At 40.2% G+C, this 24,406-nt stretch overlaps 1 protein-coding gene across 2 annotated transcripts; it reads left to right on the top strand.

Annotated features, from left to right (window-relative positions):
- The first annotated feature begins 497 nt into the window (after positions 1 to 497).
- Positions 498 to 24,218, top strand: LOC118418286 (ubiquitin carboxyl-terminal hydrolase 10-like). 2 transcript variants are annotated; one of them, XM_035824135.1, is made up of 15 exons: positions 498 to 648; positions 8,206 to 8,307; positions 8,670 to 8,724; positions 11,875 to 12,886; positions 15,033 to 15,211; positions 15,636 to 15,727; positions 16,538 to 16,650; positions 17,214 to 17,266; positions 17,782 to 17,882; positions 18,332 to 18,422; positions 19,371 to 19,540; positions 20,270 to 20,395; positions 21,266 to 21,358; positions 22,016 to 22,160; positions 22,696 to 24,218. In XM_035824135.1, exons 1-15 carry the CDS (start codon positions 631 to 633, stop codon positions 22,947 to 22,949), a joined length of 2,604 nt encoding a protein of 867 aa, XP_035680028.1. In that variant the 5' UTR covers positions 498 to 630; the 3' UTR covers positions 22,950 to 24,218. The 2 variants fall into 2 exon arrangements, with proteins under 2 accessions (XP_035680028.1, XP_035680029.1); XM_035824136.1 differs by having other exon boundaries at positions 15,036 to 15,211; positions 22,696 to 22,949.
- The last annotated feature ends 188 nt before the right edge of the window (positions 24,219 to 24,406 follow it).

The raw sequence follows: 24,406 nt of genomic DNA on the forward strand, positions 1-24,406 counted from the left end.
AATAGCAATAAGAAGGAATGCACTGAAGCGCAAGCTATTGCAATTGGAGAATAATCTTTAGACAAAATCAAGCTTTTATGATAGTGGGCCGGCAGACGTTGGGCGGGCTGCTGTAAGCGAGATTTAATCAGGCTACTTGTTTATTTGTTTCTTTTGACAGGTCTGCATTGTGGTCAGGGTGCAAGCAGATCATGGGATGGAAGATGGTTTGTTTTAAGAATAGGATATAATAATATTCAAGAAGAAGCGCTTGAAAGAAGATGTCCACTTGTTGTGTTTTGGATCGGTCAAACTGACATAAACAAAAAGGTGTCATATTCTCATAAACAAAATTGACATTTGTGTTTCTGATTTATGTACTTTGTTTGGTATCATATCTTCATAGAAATGAATATATCAAAAGCATAATTTGATGCCGCGCAAAGATATTTGTGACAGGTAAAAAATAAGGGATACCTGTTTTTGAACACCTGTAGCCACCTGCAACCACGCCCACCCGGGTGACTTTCCCAACTGACCAATCACAGCGCGGTATTTCGGAATCGTCCCTCCCGCGCACGCGCACTGTGGCTCACATTTTTCCAAGATGGCGTTAGGAGAAGCATGACTAGCAAGCTTTAACCTGCAAACATGGCTCGCGTTCAAACGGTAAGGCACCTTCCCTGTTCCTTTTAACGACTTCTGATCGCTTCAGGTCGATTGCTAAGATCCTTGGCTTCATTTTGGCGTGATTTATACGTCTCTAAACCAAACGGGAGCCAGGTTATGCGTTCTTACATGCAGGCCAGTTGGCGCTCACACTCTTCCCCCCCGTGCAGCATATGGGAAGGAATGCTCGCTCGTGTCTCTCGATCTATTTTTGTCACACGCCTGGACTATTTACCCCGTCTGTGTCAAGTCTGGTGTGTTCATCACATCTTAGCAGATTCTTAGCTTGTTCCTAGACGTGTATTCTAGGTTTAAGGGGGGTGAGACGGGTCTTGAGTAGGCGGAAAAGTCGCCTGCATGCAGGGTAAGGAACGCGGCATGGCAAGTTGCATGCTAAGGCCGCCATGTCTGCCATGTGACATCCCAGATAGCATAGATCCAAAAGACAGTCGACAACTTCTACCTCAAACCTTGACGCATTTTCTTAGCATATTCTACCTCATCTTTCAAGAAAATCAACCAATAAAGCAGACTGTAGGAGGAATTAGAGTTTGTTACAGTCTTAAGCGAGGGAGTGAGAATTTTCGGTAAGGCTTCCCTCCCCCCACCCCCTCCATGCATTGAAATGCACACCCACAACCCACTTTCATACGTGAAACTGGAACAACGTGTCGCATGGTGGCACTTTTCTAAATCTTTAACTAAAGATACTTTTGAAAAATGCATTATTTGGCAAGTAAGTGCCTTATGATGATTGGAAGACAGGATTTTTTGCTGTTGTTGCATCTGATTATAAATATGCATTCCATCAATGTGCCATATCCTATTGCTGATCAGCTGTTGTGAAATTTGCATATTTTGATGCACACAACGTTTTGTCAGCATATCCATGTTTTCTTTTTCCTCAATATAAACAAGGCTATGAAATGTGATGTAAGGCCTAAGATAAATGTAATTTTTCCACCTACCCAACCAACCCCAGCAAAAACCTACTGATCCGAGAGTTTTTTTTTGTTGGTCGCTGGTAAGAAAAACGAAATTTTTGATCTGACTTCTGAGTGACGAAATTCGAAACTGACTTCCTGTATTTCACACTCGATTAAAAGTTTAGGGCTTTGAACTGTTCTTGTAAGAATGTGTAGGGAATATTGTACTTATTTGTTACCTTTCTGTGCTTGTTCGATGCATATGTATTTGTAATGATTTTGTATGATTGCAATAGGATGCTGAAAATATTAGTCATAATACGTAGTGCCTTAGGATGCTGAAAATATTAGTCATAATACGTAGTGCCTTATGTATTTCAGTTTTACATTTGTTGGATCATGTCAGTTATAATCTTAAGAAAAATATTTAAAGACAGAGGATCCCTATCTACGGACTCTAATCTTGTAACTTGAAACATATTTTTTTTGCTTGGCCTAAGCATGGTTTGTCATGCCCTAATTTGTTGAAATTTCACCTGTCACTTCTAGAAAAGTTGCTTCACAAAAACTGGCCTTCACAAAGTAAGATTGTTATCAATCAACTGTGCCCAACAGTGACTCAATGTAGGTCAACAATACTGTAAAAACATTTGATACCGCTGCCGCCAATTTTAGCGGTTTGACTTTGAGGGAAAGGGAATAGTTCATGGCATTAAATTTTAACTTTGGTAACAATCATGGCTATATCTCAAATGTTAGTTATCAAATATTTGTGATGATAATGAAATTTCAGCAGTTTACTAGTGACCGCGAAAGTCACTAAAATTAAGTTACTATCAACTAATCGAGAATTACAGTATAGCACTAAATGACTCGTTCAGAACTCGATCATTGGTAATTTTCTTGTCATCAAAACCAAATCATTCCCTTTGATACAAGTATCTTGCTTGTAAAGTATATATGAATATTTGATTAATGGTTATAAACGCATGTCCTTGGAGGATAGAAGTTGGAGGTGTTTTTATAGCAGATGACCCAATTGGTAGTTGATTTACATAACAATAGACTGTGGTGATTAGCACAGAGGACTACCCTATTGAATGACCAGCTAATGAGACTACACAGGTAGCCTCTGGGGCATGTAAAGTAATTACTGTTTTTCTTTTCAATGTACTTTTATGTTCACGGTTTTCACTGTGATGACTGTAACGTGAATTTATGTCATACCTGGGCAGCAGAACGTTTGATACAGGTGTTCCGGACCGTGTGATAACTTTCTGTATCACGCAGGCTTCGATGTTGTATCACACAGGCTTCCTTCAAGTAAATTGAACTATTTTGAGAGGGCCAAGTGTGGCATGGTTGAAAATTCGTATACCGGATTTGGATGCTAGTGTTTTCTCAGCTGAGTGTGACAAAATAAGATACAACACTGTGTATCCTTCCCGCAGTCGGACTTGTACATCGGTCATCGGTTGATACAGAATATAACGCGTTGTATTCTATTATTATCATTGCCAATAACAGATAATTTGTTCACTGTGAACATTTACTTCCTAGAACAAGTTAAATTTTCTCAGACCACGAAAGTTCGGTAAAGTGAAGACAAAGTGAATTACAGCAGGTTATTACAGGTGTAGTGGTAATCTTTTCATTGATTTTAGTATGTTGATCAAGATTTTACCATGGTTGATATTGACACTTGCAAGTACACTTGTAATTTGTGGCATCATGTTGGCATGGCATGTTTTTTTCACAGGAGTCACAGGATCTGAATTCAAATCTGCTGACATGCCTTTGGCAATGTGTCCTTGGGAAAGAGGAATTTCCCCAATGCATTAAATCAAAATGAGTACTGTAAATGCATTTAAGTTTGCGGGGATTCAAATTAGCGGTAGCGGAAAATGGAGTGTTCACAGTGATTTGGAGTTCGCGGTAGCCATCTACAAATGTATTATAGTTACATACTGTCCTGGAAAAATTTTTGCGGTGGTTGTGAATTTTGCGGTGGATTGGCTACGTGAAAACCGTGAACATAAAACCACCGCGAACATTTCTGCATTTACAGTATCTAGCTTTGGGCTTTGTTTAGGGAGTCCCTTGGATAGGCTGTTAAATGGTCCAGGAGGTACAGTGTCTGAGGACACTTATTGATTCTAGTGTAAGTGGATCAACATCTGTCTGGATATGCAGCTTGTACTCTTCAGAGTTCAATACAAATTCATAACTTGTATGAAGCGATTTTTTACTTTTCATAAAACTGTGGTCCCATATCCGTACTCCACTTTCCCATGACAATAGACCAATTTAATTTGTTGGTTCACAGATTTTCAAAACTTAAAAAAATATGCTTAACTGGAAAAACACCTTAAAAACAAAGCCTGAGGACCTGAGTGTATGCCTCATATTCAAGTTTTCCGACCTCCTAGCATTTATTATGATGTCTGCTTGCTATATTTTCACTTTTAAAAAGATCCATGAACCACCAAGTGAATATTGGTGTGTATAAGTTACCTTTATCAACACATGTAAGTTTGGAAATGAGTGAAGGACTACCTTTATCAACATCTTGTGTGAGTTTGGAATGAGTGAAGGACTGGGAGTGTAAATGTTGCAAATACTGATAGCAAGTTTTCCTAACACTGGCAAGGACATGCTTCCTTGTGTTTGGTTGGGACCAACAAGGCCATGCAGATGTAGGGACTCGATTAGAGGACACAAATGTAGCTCCTGATATTCTACAATGATTCAAGGCTGCTTGAATTCTTTTGGGCATACTTACAGGGCTTGAAATACATGTACCACCTGCATAGGTAAAATTGCAGCTTTGCAGGTAATTTTGGTGTCTACCTGCACCTAACCTGCACTGGTCCAAGTACTGGGTTTTATACATAAATGTGCTATCATGTAGGTGTACAGTAGAAGCCTGTTAATTGCACAACGGATTAACGCACACTTCTGTTAACTGCACGGATTATTAAGCGGCTTCTACTGTATATGGATTGTTGTTAGCTGCATTGACTGTTAGCACCTATAAAGTATAAAAGAAAAAATAGCAAAATTGGTTCCTGAACAATTTTAGTATGATCCATACTTCCTGAATTCAGAGTGGTGCAGGTAAAATTTGTCTGGTGCAGGTAATTTTCAATGTTACCTGCACCAGTGCAGATATGCAGAAAAAAGGATTTCGAGCCCTGAAGTAGCATAAGAACACACATGGGTGAAGAGTGGGTGTTTTTTTTTGGGGGGGGGGAGAAAAGTGCCATAGTATACCAGTAAAATTGATCCAATGAAAAACTGTCTATACATATGAAACAGATAGCAATAGATCTGCATGATAGCATCAGCATGCTTGATGATGAGATGCGCATAATCTTGGGGCTTGGATTTTTTCATCCACAAAATTGCAAGTTTCAAGGTCTGTTACCTGTTACCAGACTCCAACTGTTGTATGCAAATTACGTATGGAATGTTCTAGATAATCTCCAATCTTACCGTATTGCAATCAGGGTTCTCCCCAGAATTTTTAAATTCTAGTACAGTGACTGGCGTAAGAATAGATAACCAAAACCAACGCGCTGAGCTTTCATGAAAATGGGTAATTTTGCAATGACAGAGGGTGTCAAATACTACAAGTATGATATATTATAATGATTCCTTTGTTCTGAAGTGGCAAAACGACTATCATTTTCATCATCGCCCATTTGCAAGTTTTTTGCAGACAATACCGCCAGGAAAAGTGACACTATTTGGCACAAAAATCAGTGAATTTTTATTAATTTTAGCAAAAGTAACCAAGAAAATAGGGAAGAAACTAAATTTCAGAAGTAGTATATGGGAGCTGAGCTAGGAGTATAGTGGAGGGCCTCCGTTATTTACATCCTCTGGGGAGGACTCTGGTACTATTGAAGGAACTTCTTGATAATTTCTTCGTTCCCACACCAAATTGTGTATCAGGAAGTTCACATCTTTGTAGCCCTGGGCCACACAACTTTTGTGCCATCACTGGTACTGATGTGCGTTCAACTACCATACTGAATTCTAAACGCTTAGTGCTAAGTAGAGAACTATACATGTACTATTTTTTAAGTCGTTGGCATGACTCGGTCGGGGATTGAACTCATGACCTATATACTGACTGCAAGGCGAACACTCAATCCACTTGACCATTGCACTGGTAATTGTAGTCTGTTAAATCTCTGACTGAGCAGTTTGTATTTGTTCAAATTATTTTCCCCAGTATCTCAACACCATTTAGGAGCAGGCCTTTTAATTTAGTAAGGTGTCAATACTTCCTTGGGCATCATTGTATGGTATCATCTGACCTAGCCATGTTATTGGTTCAACTTGGTAGACACACTCAAGCCGGATTTGACTGGATGAAACCAGCTCAGTTTTATTGTACACAACCGGTAGAAAAAAATGCATACAAGGCACGCAAATCAAGGAAAAAGACATAGCAATTTTCCTTTGCATCTGCCAGAAGGTTTTTATGCACATGTAAAGGAATGAAATTAGCCTATGTTCAGGGGAGGGCCCAGTGACCTACATTTTAAATGTTTGTTTATTGTCCCATAAATGCTAATTAGACCCCCTGGCAGAGTTTACACATGCAAATTAAAAGATTTCACACAAAAAAAAGGTGTATATAAATATATTTCTGATACCCATCTCTACCATTCTTGGTACTGAAAAACATTGAGATGTGTGGCCACCCCTAAACCTTAGTGGATGGATACAACAATGCATGTCCATCAATTTGATGGATTTATCGTAATGAACACCCAGCACGTTGTCAGTATCTGTCCTGAAATCTAGTGTTATTACACAGGTTTAATGAATGGGTTAAGTGTTTCTATGTCAATTACACATACATGGCTCGAAATTCATTTTTGGGATTAGGTGCACTGGTGCACCCAGCTTAAAAAATTGGGTACACCAAAAAATTTTGGGGTGCACCACTTAAATTTAAGTAATAACCTAATAATAAAACTTAATTACAAGCTATCAAATTCTTAAAGAAGCACCATGACAGACATTTTTATTATCTTTCTAACACTTAGATGTCAAGAATATGATGTATACGTATACTTTGATATCTTTACATACATAAACCTAAGAATATATCTAGGTGCACCCTGTGCACCCAGAAAATAATTGGGTGCACAGCTCCAATTCTAGGTGCACCTGGGTATACATGCACCCAGTATTTCGAGCCCTGACATATGACCACATTTGAGGTGTTCAAAATTCCTTTTTTCCTTGATTTATCGTAGAGTGAAACTTGTTACTGTATAGCTGGTATATTATATGCAAAATGGCAGTTATACTGGATATACATTTAAAGATATAAATATCACGAGCAAATGGATTGATATGAAAGCAGTCTATACAATATTCTTAAGGACAAATTAAGTGATAATCAATTCATGAATATAATGCAGTATAATTTCTGCACCAAGCTGCCTTTTTCATTTCTTTGATTTTTTCAGATTATTCGCGAAAAATCGTATGCAAATCCCCAGTCCAAAAACCTGGTCCCGAAGTGGGACTGAACTTTTGACTTTGGGCCTGGAACAACTAGATTTACTAGTAGCAGTATTTTGTCAAACTGGCCCTAAGAAATATTGATAAATGCTCTAGCAATATTAGAATGGACAGAAGTAGGTCATGCTTATCCAACTGTATGTCCTGAATTGTGTTGTAGAATAATGCTTCATTTATAAATCTCGTTAAGAATCTTGATTAAAATATTCCTGCCCGAAGGGACTAAATGGTTTCATCATTCTACTTCAGTACTTGTCTGATTATAAAATATATACTCTTACATGTAAATACAGCAGGGCTCAAAATACATTTTTCTGCATACCTACACAAATTTTAACTGCACCACTCTGAATTTAGGAAGTATGGATCATACTAAAATTGTTGAGGAACCATTGCTATTTTTTTTTTCTTTTATACCTAATAGGTGGTAACAGTCAATGCAGCTAATACCAATCCACATACACCTACACCGTAGGACATTTATGTATAAAACTCAGTACATGGACCAGTGCAGGTTAGGTGCAGGTAGACACCAGAAATACCTGCACGACTCCAACTTTACCTGCACTAACCTGCATATGCAGGTAGTATTTCGAGCCCTGTACAGGCATCACTGTCTCTCCTAGTATTACTACAGCTGTCTGTTCCAGGACAGAAACTTGCTTGTGGGAACAGACAAAAATTCTATCCCATCAACCAATTAAATCCGATTTTCTTGACATGGATTGGAAATATATCTTTGTAAGCTTAAAATGACAACAAAACATTGGTTTCCAATTGCCATCTGAATAATTTTTTTGTTTGTCTTGGAACGTTTCCATCATTCTAAATTCTGTTAATGATCCCTTCTTTTCCCAAATGATGAATAAATGTGTACAGGCCTTGTGCAGTACATAGAGGTTATATTTTTACACTATACGCTTTTTTGATTTTATACAGATTTCACAGACTTTGTGGAGCAAAAAAGACTAGAAAGGCTTGTATTTGCTTATGAGCAAATTCAGCAATTTCCTCTTCACCCTCCTCCTTAGATTTACAGATGTTGATGAACATGTTTGTGGAACTCTTGTTGTTGTTTTTTCAGGACCAGTTGACGTTTGGGGACTTCACAACTGGCCTGAGTGCAGAAGAACACAGCCGAGTATGTGGCATCCTCAGGGCACAGTCACCCAACAAGAGAGTGGAGGTACAGATCATCTGCATAGATTGATTCAAACATACTTCTTTTGTTTGCATTGCTGTTTCCAGATTTTTATTTGATTGATGTTGAATTCTTTTGTTTGAAGACACCAACTTCTGGCGCATTTTGCATTGAAATATGTGTTTTATTTGGGTGGGTATGACAAGAATAAAAAGCAATAAAGTGTATTCCACACCACCCTCGGTCCCAGCTCTCTTGTCGGTCTAATTACAGTATTGTATTTTACGTGTACAACAAGAGTGCAGACATAGCTTCGTAGTACTACCTTTTTTGCTCGTACTGTAGGGTTTCAGTAAAATTGTATACATCTGTTTTGTTTTAATGAAATATTCATTTCTCCCTACCAGTTACCCTGGGAAGAGCAGCGCAGAATCCTTACAGCAGCCGCACCTGCGCCCACAGGTATGGTTTTTGTATGAAACCTTATTATTTTTGGTATAAGAAGGTTATGTGTGTGCCTGTGTGTAAGAATGAACTTTATTGCACGACATTTGCACATGGTACAAAGTATGGCAACGAATATTACACAAAGTACAAAGATAGGTATAAAGAATAAGTCTTAACATCCTAAATAACATAATGAGGGCTAACACAAGTCTTTGATATAAGATAACAATGGAGTTGGGCTAATCATTAATTTCATTATTAAGTAAGTGTGTGTGTGTGTGTGTGTGTGTGTGTGTGTGTGTGTGTGTGTGTTCGTTCATATCTGTGTGTGTGTTTGTGTGTTTGTGATATGTGAAAAGCATAACCCAAGAAGCTGGATGGATCCTTCTTTACAACATTTGGTAGCTTGGTAAAAGTAAAAAATAAACGCTTTTGATGATAGAACCTCCCTAGCAGCTTCCTAAGATACTGCAACAAAACTCATTTCGAAATCTTGTGTAAGTTGTAGACGTGCTATGGTCAATGGAATGATCTTTTTATGATAGATAGAATCTAAATAAGAGTATAGAAGAATTTAAGTAAGGGACCAACAATATGTGGCCATAACAGTTTTTTTTTAAAGATTTTGATGAGAACTTAATCCCTCTCCCAAAAAAATAAAGCAATTTATTGCGACAATTAAAGATAAGTCCCTATCAAAATTGAATGGAAAGAAAGTGCAAGCTCTATTGACCTGAAAACATCTCAATGCTATTTGAACACAGTGAATTGATATTTCCTCTAATCCTTAGCACCAGGCCTCACATAGACAAGTTTCAAATATAGCAATTTGCCCTCATCTGACCTGGCTTCTATTTCAAAGAAAGTTGACATTTGTATTCATACTAATCATAGCATAGATGGTTTTGAGGGGGGGATGTGAAGTTTGCAAAAATATCTAGAACTTAAGTATCTTCACAACTACAGTAACTATAAGTTCATTTATTTTCACAGAGAATTAATTTTTCCATGTAGAAGGCCTGATGAAAAGTAGTACAGTAGTAGAGTCCAATACATTGGAAAGACATATTTAAGGTGTCATTAATTTCCTATTCAATGGGCAAGTACATGAAAACTAGAAAAGCAACATTTTTGAAAAAAAAATGCAGGATGTGGGCGAAGGGAAAAGAAAGCAAAAATAGCAAGAAAAGAAGCAACAATAAAGGCAACATTTTCGCGAAAATGCAGCAAAAAGAAAAAAAATTAAAAAACATTATCTGTCCACGGATTCGATCCCGGAGCGTTGGTTTACCACGCGTGAATAATACCACTGAGCCAGTGCAACAACATGTTACAAGCACACGTTTTAACAGGTATACAAATGTATTGCGTTGCGTGAACACGTCCGTTCACCGTTGAATTTGCAAGATTCCAAGGTCCAATTTTCTGAAGATAACGTTTTTGTGTGAAAATTTATCAATCTCGTTCATTCCATGGCGGGCAACTTCTTCCTTGAGCGCCTGTTTGGTCGTCTCAGCTGCGAAAGTATTGTCAAACTGCATGCAGAATGCCATTTTGTGTCCTGTGCGTTGATTTGTTCAGTTCTGCGTGCACCCGAGACAGTCCGCGACTTTGTCCCAATCAAAAAGCTGGAAAGGCGGAGTATATGTTGACAGCTTCCATTTTTAGTTCTTTAGAGTTCTGATTGGTTATTATCAATGTCGATGCCGATTGTGTTCTGTGCGTTGATAGGTTCACCTCTGACGTAAAACCGAGAAAGTGCGACTGTAAGCCAATCAAAAAGCTTGAAACGTGGAGTGCATGTTTACAGCTTCCATTTTTTCTGATTTCCGGTTGGAATATCTGTAGAGAATACTAAATGTGTGGCTTCGCCCACATAAATATACTTGCCCGAACAAACTCTGCTTGAAATTGAAGTAACATTTCTCTATGTATTTTCACTTCCAGTAGTGGAATTCTGTTGGCTCTATTTTTCAGTGTCGACCAATGCTTGATGCTATGACCAAGTACATGACTGTATATCAAAATCTCAATCATCGAAAAATCTTGCCTGATACTGTAAGACATGCGGTTGCCCGATCAGCACTTTCACTTGCCCGGGACAATCAGGCTAGTGGACTTGTCCAACCCTGTCATGTAGCCAGTTACTGAGTTAGTATTTGGAGCCCTAACACGCGCTGGCTTGCTGGTGGCAGCTCTGAAAATAGCCGGCGGTATCCCCAGTCATGTCACCCTAGTGGCAGGTGGAGGGTAGGAAATAGAGCCTGGGTCGGGACATGCCGCTATATTTGTACATGTAGGAAAGGCACTTGGCAGGATCTCATGGGGATTGAAGTTCACAGGGTCATGGTAAATAACCATGTGGCAGAATTGGCAGCCATAGACTAGAATACAAACGTTCACAGCTGTGCCATTTTGTCAGTTGACTTTTCTTTCTTTTTTCTTTTATTGATAAAAATGCCAGTAGAGTAGCAATATACTGTAAATGCATTTAGGTTCGCGGGGATTTAATTTCGCGGGAAAAAGAACCTTTTGCGGTAACACCATAGACTGCAGTCTAATACCGTAATAGAAAAATGTTGGCGGTGGTTTAAAGTTAGCGCCGTGAAGTGGTCACCGTGAAAACCGCGAACATTAATCCACCGCGAACATTTCTGCATTTTACAATATAGTCAACAAGAGGGCCCAAACTTACAAAATGTATGTCGCTTCCTCCCGACCACTATAGCTATCTATACCAACCAAAAATTGTGACTATGGCTTGTTCAGAACAGGAGATATTCAAATTGTACCAAACATCATATTGAAGACAATACCTCCAGGCATTCTCGCATTAACGTCTTTGCAAGCAGATGGACGCACACGCAAATGCTTTACAGAAAACAGAATCTCCATGGAGGAGGAAATTTTATATATTTGGTACTTTGTAGGGAGTGCTCTTTTATGACAGATTCTATAATTATGTACTTCTGAATCATCATTCTTCCTTCAGAAGGAAGTTGGGTCAAAGTTGGTAAACTACTCATAAAGCAGACATGAGTATTGTTTATGCTCTATATTTTTAGGGGCTTTGTTTAGTAGCCTGCGTATTGAATTGTTCATTTGTATCTTGACCTCAATTCTACCATCAATTACTGATGATTAATTGTGTTATCTCTATTCCAGCCATCCCTGAGGTTTCCGCAGTAGAGGACCAAGTTGCCCACGCGCCCGCTCCAGGCTATGTAGACTCCGCCCCAGCTTCTCTGCGCCAGCCGGATTACGTCCAGATTTCCGCGAGCAACCGCGTGGACTCGTCCTCGGAGTCCAGCTACATATCGAGTTCCGACAAACAGGGATATTACCAGAGCCCCACAGACTCTGTTGCCAGCAGCGAATCAGAATCCGTGCAAGGAAAAGACACAGTGAAAGACGATAGCAATGGAAACGGGAATAATTTTAACGGAAGCGCCAAGCCAAAGGAGAGGAGAAACAAAAAGAAGCGCCCGCCGAACTATTACAAGGATCTGGAGGCGGGTGCCGCAGAGACAGTCGTTACAGAGGTTCCCGCGTCGTTGCAGAGACCGGTAGAGAATCACGTGGACGTGAGACCGCAGAGAATACCAGAGAGCTCGGGACAGACCGAACCCGTCGGCGCGAGCCATCAATATGTGCCTGTGAAAGACGTAGCGATCAGTAATAATCCCAGCAATGTTAGCGTAACCCCCCTCCCAAACGACGTGCCTGCTAGCCCCCTACAGGAACCGCCCAGGACTATTTTGAAAACGATAGGGGAATCCGAGATCAAACACAGACCAAACGTAGACCCCGTCGTTCCTTCTCCTAGCGTAATGGTCGTTCCAAACGGACCCGTGTCGCCGTTACCCGTGCCAGCAGATGCCGTTAAACCCTCTGCTGTAGACACTCCCGAAGTTAGCAGTCATTCGAACCCAGCAGAGGCAATAAAGGAGGAAGAGGCTGGCAGACATGTGTCAAATCCTTCCCAAGATGCACCTGCAGCAGGAAATTCCCACAATGCAATGGGAGAGAGCCAGGAGGATGCAAAAAGCGTGGAGGCTGTCAATCAAAGCGATGACAGCCAATCGGAGCAGTCTGTAAATAATTCAAATCCGCCTGCCGTGTCCTCGCCTCCCCCGACCGTTCCTAAAACATGGGCAGGATTGTTTAAAGGGTCAAGGTACGTTAGACATGTTCTACATTGTGTAACAGTACCTTCAGCTTGCTAAGGCAGCCATTTGACACTCAATTTGTCTTGGTTCATGGGTTAGGTGGTAGGGAGAATTTTATAAGACAGACTTTAAAGACTTAGAGATGTCCTTCACTGTCTATTTTACTGGAGGGCTGTGTTAAGTTTTCTTCATACTTTCGTTATTCTGTTATACTGTAAATGCATTTAATTTTGCGGTAGCGGGAAAAGGGACTTTTCGCGGTTGTTTTAAGTTCGCGGTGAAGTGGCCACCGCGAAAACTGCGAACATTTATCCACATTAAACCAATTTTCTGCATTTACAGTATTTGCAAAAAAAGAAGATTTTATGTTCAAAGATGTGGCTGCTTTTGCCCTCCCTACTAGTAGCTGTGTTATAATTGCTAATTACAATTTCTAGAATCGTTCTTTTTCTTGGGACTCAAATGGGCAAGAATTAACTCTTAATCAGGCTTTTAGCTAGCAATGCGTACGGGCGTACAATGTACGCCCTTTAATAAAAATATCACAAAATGTACGCCCTGTTTTTTGGATGTACGGCTTCTGTACGCCCTTATTTTCCCCCGGAAACTTCGCTCAAAGTTCAAAATTCGCCGATTCCGGGCCGAGCGCCGAGCACCGAGCCGCCATTTTGGGTGATTCAAGTCTCGCGCAATCTCGCACCAACTCACATCTCGCGAATCGCGAGAGTCGCACCCCATTGGCCATTTCGGCGTGACGTAGCGCGCCCGGTCGCCATTATTGGTGGAATATCTGATATCCCCGCTGTTTTCGCGGGAAAAATCACGCAGGAAAGCGTAAATACTTTGATTTGTTTACGAAAACTCGTCGAATGCCTGAAGTCATTGGTGATAAGTACATGTATAGGATTGTTTTGGAGGGTTTTTTTGCTTGTTTGTCGGTGGAATGTGGGAAAAACAACAGCTAATGTGACGATGACATACTGGGGAGGGGGGCGGTTTCGGCACTGAATTCGTAGAAAATGTTGAACGGAGGTCGCGATTTTTTCACGGTAACTTGAGATATTACTTTTGTTGCAGTCTTTATTTTCAAAATATTGCTAAATGGATGCTGTTTGTTGAGAAAATTTCGCTTAATTTGCCCTTGGAGCACATCTTTTCTGCTATATATTTTCGATGAATTAAATGTTTGTACACATATTTTTCTGTACTGTGTAAAGTTAACGCTGATGTTACAGGCTACAAGTAACTTTTCAGTGCATTTATTTTCAGCTATGTTCTTAACAGAGTAGATACACAAAAGAAATATAAGATGTACCTGGCAGTCCTGGCTACACTTTCTCGTCTGTTGGTTTGCAGATTTTCTTGTAGACTTCTTTAGCTTGCTGTTGTTATATATGTAACATCACCTTTAGCAGTGAGGTTAATTTACTCTCTCTGATTGTATGTATTAACTCATGAAACATTATATTGTAAGGAATCAGTGTTATATTACTTGAAAATTACCTCATGTATTCTTTAAGCCATACCCACCTCTAATCAAGAACACATACCTCCCATTCTCAGGAAAAAAGTAGTAATGCAGCAAAGACAAAAATTTGGCTATATTCCACTTCAAAATGCAGGAAATAGCATTTCAGAGGCTTTAAATTTAAAAATTTTCCGGGGGAGGATACCCCCGGACCCCCCTACAATGCTCGCGCCTTCGGCGCTCGTCGCGCGGCTCCGCCGCGCAGTGTAAAACACATTACAGATGTACACCCTAAAAAAAATTCCTAGCTAAAAGCCTGCTCTTAATGCTATCCCATCCAAGCCAAGTCCTGTAATATGTCCATCTAATACTAGAAAGGCAACATTTGTGTGAAAATGCAGAATGTTTTCCCCAGGGTTGTAGCCAGCCTGAAATCATTTTCTGTCCCCTCGATTTTGAATGGCTTTGGCACAGCGTTACTAGGGGGTCCGGGGGCATGCTCCCAAGGAATATTTTTCAATCTAGACCCTCTCAAATGCTATTTCCTGCATGTTGAGGGATAAATGTTACTCACAGAGGACGGAATGGGCAAAATTTTTTTCCGTCCCCAGCTGCAAAATTCCCTGTAGCCTTTTGTCAAGCTACTCTCACACATGTAACATCTCTTCTCCCTTCCTATGTTTTAGTAGTCCACAGATGGCCCATAATACTCCTATAGCGTACGTGGCACACGTGGGGAACGACGAATCTGCGCCCGCTACCGGCCCCACACCGGCCCAAGGCCCCACAGGTGAACCCCAAGCCAAGCTTGCTGAGAAGACGGTCGTGCCGCCAGAGGATGATGACCACATAAGGGGCCTTGGAGGTTGGTGCTCAAATTTTGTCTAATGTAAATTTTCAAGATGGACGTTATTTGATAAAAGATAACAAAGAAAAAATATTTATATTACCAGTGCTCAACTGTTGTTGTTGTCTTAAATGCTAATAGGTAGGTATTATAGCCAATTACCAATCAAAAAGGACCAGTTTTGTTATAAGATTACTAAATTTTATGGTCTGATAGTAATGTAAATGTTGACATTTTCGCTATGCTTTTATTGACATGGTTTTCTCAGTAAGCTGAGTTCAATGTGAACAGAACACCACTGCAAAAATGGCTGTTTTCCATCTTCTGCTTGCCTACCCCAAATGTTTAAACTGCAAAGTTTAACATAAAACTGCTGCAAACGGATTATTTACAGTTTACTAATAGGAATTGTGTGACATTGTTTTATTGTTTCCCTGTTCAGAATACCTATTGGAGCCCAAGGTGAGCCACAAACCAGTGGCCCTGCAACCACGTGGACTGGTCAACAAGGGCAACTGGTGCTACATCAATGCTGTATCCTTCTGTGTACATGTGTCTAGTATGTAGTGTGGATTTAGAAACATATTATAGCTAAGTTGTTGCCCAAAGCTAACGCTAGTTCACCTTTACTTGCGGGGTAACCTTTATCCATTGTATTTAACACCAGGGTAGTTAAGGATATCAAGTCGGTGGTCTCAAACTGCATTATATTGAAAAAAAATGCAATTTGAAACAACCGTCCATCAACGTGATATCCCTAAGTATCCTGTTTTTAGGTACAACGGATATAGGTTACCCTGCAAATAAAGGTGAACTAGCGTTACAAAACAAAAAGTTAAGCAGCTCCGTGGGAGTTTTTGTGAAATTTGCTTTGTTCATTGTGAATTGCTTGCTGATATTGTCCAGGCATTTTCCCACTGGCTCTCAGTTGGCCACAGACAAGAAAAGCAGGAAATTGAAAACAGCAAGTGAGATAGCCTTTGGTAACCCATCTTGGAACCTTTGACCTAACTTCCTGTCAGTGTCCCTGATGTGTCTAGCATGTGGAAAACCAAAAATACACTTGAAACACAATACATCCCATTTCACGGAGGTATTAATTTATTGTGAATCTAATATTGCAGTGATAATGATATGATATTATTCTCTGTTTTGTTGTATTGGAATCAATGTATATTCTTTAGGAATCAACGTAATCATATGTTATGATTGCTATTAGCTAGATTTTATTGCTTTTTAATATTATGAATAGATTGCAAATGTACAATATAATGTATCCAACATGAACTAAAAGCAATTCTGCTCCAATGTGTGACAAGTTGAAGCCTTGACGAACCCCAACAGACCCTCCAGGCCATGGTAGCCTGTCCCCCCATGTACAACCTCATGAAGAACATGCCCCTCCCCTCCTCGCCAAACAAGAGGGGCCCCACTGCCACACCCATCTTGGACTGCTTGTGAGTGAAAATAGTACACAGAACTCTTCTTTTACTTTGACAAAGTTAATCTCCAAGCAGATCTGGCCAAGGAAACTGCTCGCTGGCTAAACTCCTTCCCCAGCTAATGATACTATCTTATGCCATAGCAAGGTCTGCTTGGAGATTATGTAATTCCCTATTGTTTATTGTGTTGTCATTTTGTACCGTCAACAAAACCAAAAAGGGAAAAGGGGAACAGAATTTCTTGCTTGTTTCTTCGAAATCGGTTGAAAATAAATGTGCATAGCTGTCCATAAAATTTACTTGTTGTTGCCAAACATTAAGATTCTAATTAGATAACAAATGCCTGAGAGAAAACTTTGTGAAGATTTAGGCATCCCCTTTTTTTGGCTGGTGTTTTTTGCACTCTTCCATTAGATTTAGACTCTGCAGTGGATGTCATCCATGAAATTTATGGCCAAAATTGAATGTGAAATCATGACACTATTTTTAAAACTTTCATAGTCTGCCATATCTTTGTATATATCTTTGTACTATCTTTGAATTTCATCCTTTTAACTTTCTTTTTTCCTATTGTACAGGATGGAGTTTACAAGTGAGTTTGGATCCATGCCCAATTCTCAAAAGACCATAGGTTAGTGGAGTTCAACTTCAGTGTGTCTATTAATAGTTTTTCATGTAACTGCTACGTTATCAATTTGACTTTCCTCTGATACTGTTACAGGGCTCGAAATGCTGTGTGCATATACACTTTTGTGGACCCATAATTCTTTCTTTCTTTATTGACAATGATACAACTCATTACGCTTTGGGCTGGTAGCGGCAGATCCACAGAGATACAGACGAACATACATCATTCTAATTTTTGATTTTGGGTACATCGGTGTACCAAGATATTTGTGTAGGAACAGCATAACTTCAAAGCTTTGTTGCATCTTCGTGAAATGGGATCGGGAAAACAAAGGCCTAGCTTTGTTTTATGGTACTGCAGAGGAACTTCCAGTTTTGGTATCTCAATATGCCATATTCTGGACTTTTGGTAGATAGCTCTTGTGTACGATTGTAGCAAGATCAGGTTTTGAAAAAACACCGCTGTCTGTATTTTTGAAAGAGACTGATGTTAACAAAATGGACCGTTTTTTTCCGCAGCTGGTAAGAAACCTGCCCAGGACTTGAGACCAGGGAGCCCCTTTGAACCGACCTATGTATACCACATGTTGTCACTTATCAAGTCTACACTGTCTTCCAAGGTGGGCTAACAAGCTGTTTAGGACTACTGTTAGCTTGCATTTAACATATTCGTATTTTAAAACAGTCTGTGACATAACGTCACAACATTTCTAATTTTAGCAATAGGTGTTATTTGAGGCTGTAGTGTTTGCTTTTAATGTCATTTAGCAAGCAATTTTGGACAATGTCAATGATGTTTAATGTCTGTCATTTACTACCAACTACCTACTATGTCTTGTGTCTTATCTACTGTTTCAAAGGCACCAAAGTTCCAAAAAGATGTATTTTGTACATGTCACAGTACTCCATGGGTGGCTCTGACATCGCATTGAAGTCATAGTTTCTACATTTTGAAAATCATGTAATTGTAGTGATACTGATGTATGCACTGTTGACTTTGTACCCGCTTTTCCAGTCTTCCACTGTTTGCTGTGATAAACGTTTGTTTGTTTGTTTGTTTGTTTGTTAGGGTCGGCAGGAGGATGCAGAAGAGTTTCTGTCCTGCGTGCTGAACGGCATCCATGAAGAGATGCAGGTGGCCATGAAGATGGCACAGAAAGGTATTAATTTCTTTTCCTGCTTTAACTATTTTTCCTATCCCCCTCATTGTTTTGAAGCCTACAACTTGTTAAAATAAAATTGAGCAATTCTGTCATTTCATCAACTTCATGGCATGAAGTTCAGATTTTGGGAATGAATAGTGTTAACTATTTGTCCATCCCAACCACCAAATTTCAGTCCCACGAAAGATGGACAGGTCCTGGAGACAGCCTGTCCTGTACAAAAAGAATATACACAGCAAGGAGTAGTTCATTATCCCCTGACAGGGATAAACAAGTCCATTAGCCCGATTGTCCCGGACAAGTAAAAGTGCTGTTCGGGCAAGCAAAAGTACTTCCCCACTTGCCCGACGGGCAAGTAAGAATTTCCAGATGTGACCCGCTCAAATTATCACTGAGTGTGACAGCACATGGGGCTGAATGTCTGCCTATATTGACCATGTCATTTTTAAGCCAGTAGAGACATCGATTTTGTTGTTGTTGCTGTCCTCGTTTAACGTCTTATTATTTTGCTAGACGTGGTCTCTTAACAAAAATGAAAATTTATGAAAGTGAAAACACATAGAAAAATGTAATTGAAATTTCGGGCAAGTGAAAATTTGGTTTGGGCAAGTAAATTTCTAATGTACTTGCCCGATAGGACAAGTGAATTTTTGAAAACTTGTCTAACCCTGCCCTGAGGAAAGTTTGGCTGTCTGACACAGTGGAAAAGAATTTGCAAGTCTTTTGGTACATCAGAATAGTGAATCATAGTCTTACCAAGGAATTGCTTCTGTTGATAAGCCCAAGATGAATACGGAGTTGACACATAAGTGTGACAACCTAGTGAGAAATGTATATGATTGTACATGTGTGTTATATTTGCAGTTCAGTGTTTAAGTTTTGTAATGGTGTAGGGTGATTGTAGTTCTCCCAGTTTAGTTAAGAAACTGTTCTTGTCCGCTCCAGATAACCAGCCCAAGATGAACGGCGAGTTGACGCCAAAGTCTGACGGTCCCTCCTCCCCCACCCCCCGGGAGGACGGAGCGGTGGAGGGGTTCATGATGGAACAGGAAGAGGGCGATGAGGACGAGTGGGAACAAGTGGGACCAAAGAACAAGTCCACTGTCACACGGACTGTAAGTTCTCATTTCTCTTTGTTTCTCTCTAAGGCCATGTTGATTTGATTATAATACAGTGGAAGCCGGATAATTGCACACCCAATTTGGCAGCGAATCCCGTGCAATTATCCGGTGTGTGCGATAATGCGAAGTTACCCAGTTGGACCGCACCGCCACAGGATTTTGGGATTCCGTGCAATTGACCGAAGTGTGCGTTTATCCGACGTGCAATTAAATGGCTTCCACTGTATTTATAAGGATGACATCCACGCGCTCAACAATTTTGGGCTGTTTCCAAAAATTAAAAAAAGTTTTCAAACATACTGTAAGTCGTAACGTCACAAAACAGCTTCAAAATAGGCAAATATATGCCATGGATTGCAAAACAAATAAGTTCAACCTTCCTGACCACCTAGATTTTCATAATGAAGGCAACTCTTGTTTGGTCAAACATATTTGCACACTCGCATCAGCCCGGCAGCACATTCCACTCTTTTATGGTACATAGAAAAAAAGTTTTAAGCCCCTTCTGACCTCGCTTTGTCCTTTGAACTTTAGACCACAATGCATCACACTGAAGTAGCTTTAGTAAGGAGGCAAAATTTGAAACCCTTTTACACAGTGAGTTGTGTCATTTCAGTGATCGCTAAGTATTTATTAACTGTTTGTTTAACATTTACCTACTTTTGGTGCTACCGGTATCTAAGTGTATTAGATTTTCATTATTTGTGTCTCTCCTGTGCACAGGCCAACTTTGTCAGGACCCCAGTATCGGACATCTTTGGTGGCCAGCTGCGCTCCATCTTTCACCAGCACGGCACCCGAGAGTCGGCCACCTTGCAGCCCTTCTTCACACTGCAGCTGGACATCCAGGTTGGTTTGTTGCTTCCGTGTATAGAGGTTTTGTTTTTTGCAAATCTGGATGATTGTGTTCCTTTTTGCTTTCTGGATGTGTGTGTTAAAGTTTATATTTGAGTACACTGTCCGAAGTGTGGCAAGAAGTGATTTGGAAGATAGAGCTGCGACAAAAGTTAGGCTTGGGGGGATGGCACTGGAGTTAAGAAATACACCTTTCTCACGCGGCGGCCATGATAGATCTAAAACGAGTTCAATGTGGCAAACAAAAGGCTGTCCATCATAATTAGCGGTTCGACCAATGGTAGCCTGCCAATTAGGAAATTGACCAATAAGTGAATGGCTGCAAATTCGTTAAAAATTTGCATTATTATGTTTTTATTTTGCATCTCTTAATGGACTATGGGGTCGGTCTACACTACTCTAAATTGCTACATTTTTCGGTGCATAATACTTCTTGTAATATTTATTATTCCTTCTTATATCATGAAAATTTGTGTGGTTTGGGGAAAAACTAAATGGGACCTGATTTTAGAAATAAGTTTTGACTGTTTGCCTCATTGACCTCTTCTTGGATCTATCATGGCCGCCGCGTGAGAAAGGTGTATAGTGGAACCAGTTGTATATCAGACATTCCAGGTCATGAGGTCAATGGAAGAGGCTACAAGTTCACAGGGAGGTATTGTTTTTGGTCTTTTTTTTCCACAGCTTTATGTACATTCACCAAAGAGTGATACGAAGTAATCAATGAACACATGTAATGTTTATTAGAACCATTTGCATATCTAGACATACAAGACCCTTTAGAAACTCTGAGTACTTCATAGCTGTGTGGGATCAAACTCTTGTTAGAACATTGTCTCATTCTACTTTCTCGTTTTTCTTCAGTCTGAGAAGATTTGGACAGTGAAAGATGCCCTGGAGGCCATGGTGACCAAGGAGACAATCCATGGTTACACATGCTCCAAGACCAAGCAAGAGGTAGGGATTGTTATTTAAGAGTAAGTATACCAGTAGTGTTGGACATAAATCCTTACTATAACTAGTATAAGGTATCTACATTCATGGACTATGGTGTAGGTATAGACAGATCCCTTAGCCCATACATATCTGTCAAAACTAAGAAATGAAGTTATACATGATAATGCAAAAGTTTGACTTACAGTAGTTGCATGCAGCCACATTGGCTGAAATGCTTGTTACTATTCTCTCATTGGTTGAAGTGTTAATTGAGATGGACAGCCTCAAGCAGGCTTTTAGTCAGGCAGCGGTACGCCTGTATTGTACGGCCTTACACTGGGGAGCACATCCTCTGACAAGCATGAAATTCTGATTGACCAGGGATACTACAGGTCACATATGGCCTGTCTGACAGTAAATTTGCTTCATTCCCCAAAATTTGCACCTCAAAATGTGGGAAATGGTGTTTCAGAGAGTTATGAATTTCAAAATGTACTGAGTGAGGATGTCCCCAGACCCCCTACAATACTCGCACCTGCAGCGCTCACAGAACGGCAAGAATTTGGACACCCTATGATAAAATCCTAGCTAAAAGCCTGGCCTCAAGTAGAACAGGGATGTAAGTAGTGGAAGGGATGTCTATATGTGACTCTGAGTGATGTTATGATATGCTTGAAGGTGGAGGCATCCCGGCGCATGATGATCGAAGAACTTCCCCCAGTCCTGGTGCTGCACCTGAAACGCTTCGTCTACGACAAAACGGGCGGTTCCCAGAAGGTGCAGAAGAGGGTGGACTTCAACATCGAACTGGACATTAACAAAGGTAGGAAGGGAGAAGGGTGTTTGGGAAGGCAATGGTTTCCTATCTTTTATGGGTCAAGTGTTGAGAATAAGCAAGGTGTGCATTAATGTTTTTGATGTAAGAGTAAGATAGAAATACTAAATAATAGAAAACATGTGTAAAATGTAATATGTAAGGACACAATTCTCATCATAGCATTTTGTGTTGAATGTCGCTCTCTCTCTCGTTGTATTTACTATAATCATTATACTGAATGCTTATTACGTTTTCCCCACTGTCTTCTTTCTTCTTCTGTCAGGAACCAATCAGAGCTTAGAACTGATTTGAACCAATCAGAGCTTAGAACTTATTTGAACCAATCTGAGCATAAAACTGGTTTGAACCAATCAAAGCTTAGAACTGCCATGAACCAATCAGAGCTGACATCAGCATATTTCTTGTAGCTGTATGCAAATATGACACAGGGAAAGCAAAAAGCTACAGGGAAAACATTCTGAATTTTGCAAAAATGTTGCCTTTCTAGTTTGATAATATATATTTTCTTCTTTCCCACCAGAACTGCTGTCGCCAGCAGTGAAGAACAAGCTCCACCAGGGCCAGCGTACCTACCGCCTGTTCGCCGTGGTCTACCACCACGGGAAGAACGCCACGGGCGGACACTACACCACCGACGTGTTCCACGTGGGCATCAACGGTTGGCTCCGCTTCGACGACCAGAACGTGAAGGTGGTGACCTCGCAGCAGGTGATGAAGTACACCCCTCCGCGTGTGCCATACCTCCTGTACTACCGCCGCTGTGACCTGATCTGAGGCGTCTCCATCTCGCAATGCCAAGTGTTTCCTTTTTTTACTGACGGCATCTTACGACCGGACTATGGAGTTTGAGCCCTCGAGAAAGCGCGAGGAGCAATGAAGCTGCTTTACGTCGTGACTAAGACCGGCAGCGAAATGACTCGAATAGCTTGAATGTCGACACTTCGCTCTGGACGAAGGTTGACAATTAATGCTGCTGACCTACTACTAGTATGAAGAAGAGCGTCTAATCATAATGCAGCTATACGAACTATAATATAAGATGCATCAAGCAAGTGGGAAAGAGAGACCAAGACATACTGGGAAAGGATTTAAGTGTATTCCAACGATAAAGGAGTATCGGTGCTTTGAAGACTTTTGTACAGGCTTGGTTGTTTTACCACAAAACGTAGACTTAAGCTTGTAATGGCACACTGCTCCTTATCGTTAATATGTAGGGATGTTCACTACAGACATCTTTACAGTTGATAAATGTAGAAGCTGTACAGTATGGCTTCAGATATCTGAAACTTGACTGCACTTATTTGAAAGACGAAACGACTCCTTAGATAAGAGATTTCAATTTCAACATGCAGTTAAATTGTCTGTACTTGTAGGGCTTTGTCGTATTTAGGAGGATCAAATTTTCTTGGGGAAGAGTGACTCTGGGAAAGATGATGCCCAAAGTTCTGAAGAACATGTCATAGATACGTTGGGATAGTTTGTCATGAAAAAGGTTTTGGATAACTTAAAGTGTAAAAACAAAAATTCACGAAGAGATTGAGCTAAGGTATTCATTGACTGAATATACTTTTCAAATGACAAGAAGTTATCAAGAGCAGAAAGTTGATAAAAAGCAAGGGTGTGTACAAGCTCATGTTTTGCCAAGTTGCAGCTTTTTCCTGCCACCAAGGCAACATTTTCAAACTGCTCCGAGGCAAACATTGAAACGTTAATGAAACTTAGATGCTGCCAGCAAAGTGTGCTGCATCATTGAGCAGCCAATCAGTGATTTACAAGCAAGAGAGAAGGCTGTGCATGCTTGAAGAAGAATGAGGAACCTTTATATTTTGTACCAAACTGAATAGAAAGTAACCTTCGTAAGATACGTAGGTAAATAAAAGATATTGAGAAAAAGCAGCAACGTCCTGAGAAAGGAATATATTAGATATACATTTCTTTCGTAAATGTCTGATATGAAAGTGGTATGTTGATGTGGCAAACATTGTGCCAGTTGCGTTTCTGAGAATTTGCAAAGAAAACTGCAGATTCGTACTTTAAAGAAAACAAAGGGAAAAGTGGTAAGGAATATGGTTACTTCAAGGCATAAGACTTGGATGATTGAGTTGTATATGCAGAAATCCACCATTCAGCTAGCAATAATTTTTGCCTGTAAGACGAGAAAGGATGATTTCTCAGGTCTTGTCCAAAATCTGAAGACTGCTGTGCAATATAAAGCCTTTCCTTTTTGCATA

Source organism: Branchiostoma floridae, chromosome 6 (genome assembly GCF_000003815.2).
Source record: "Branchiostoma floridae strain S238N-H82 chromosome 6, Bfl_VNyyK, whole genome shotgun sequence".
In the NCBI taxonomy this organism is placed as follows: domain Eukaryota; kingdom Metazoa; phylum Chordata; class Leptocardii; order Amphioxiformes; family Branchiostomatidae; genus Branchiostoma; species Branchiostoma floridae.

Coding starts and splice junctions, on each gene's coding strand:
- LOC118418286 (XM_035824135.1), top strand. Junction 17,267..17,781: donor CAATTCTCAAAAGACCATAG/GTTAGTGGAGTT, acceptor TTTTTTCCGCAG/CTGGTAAGAAACCTGCCCAG. Junction 17,883..18,331: donor AGTCTACACTGTCTTCCAAG/GTGGGCTAACAA, acceptor TTTGTTTGTTAG/GGTCGGCAGGAGGATGCAGA.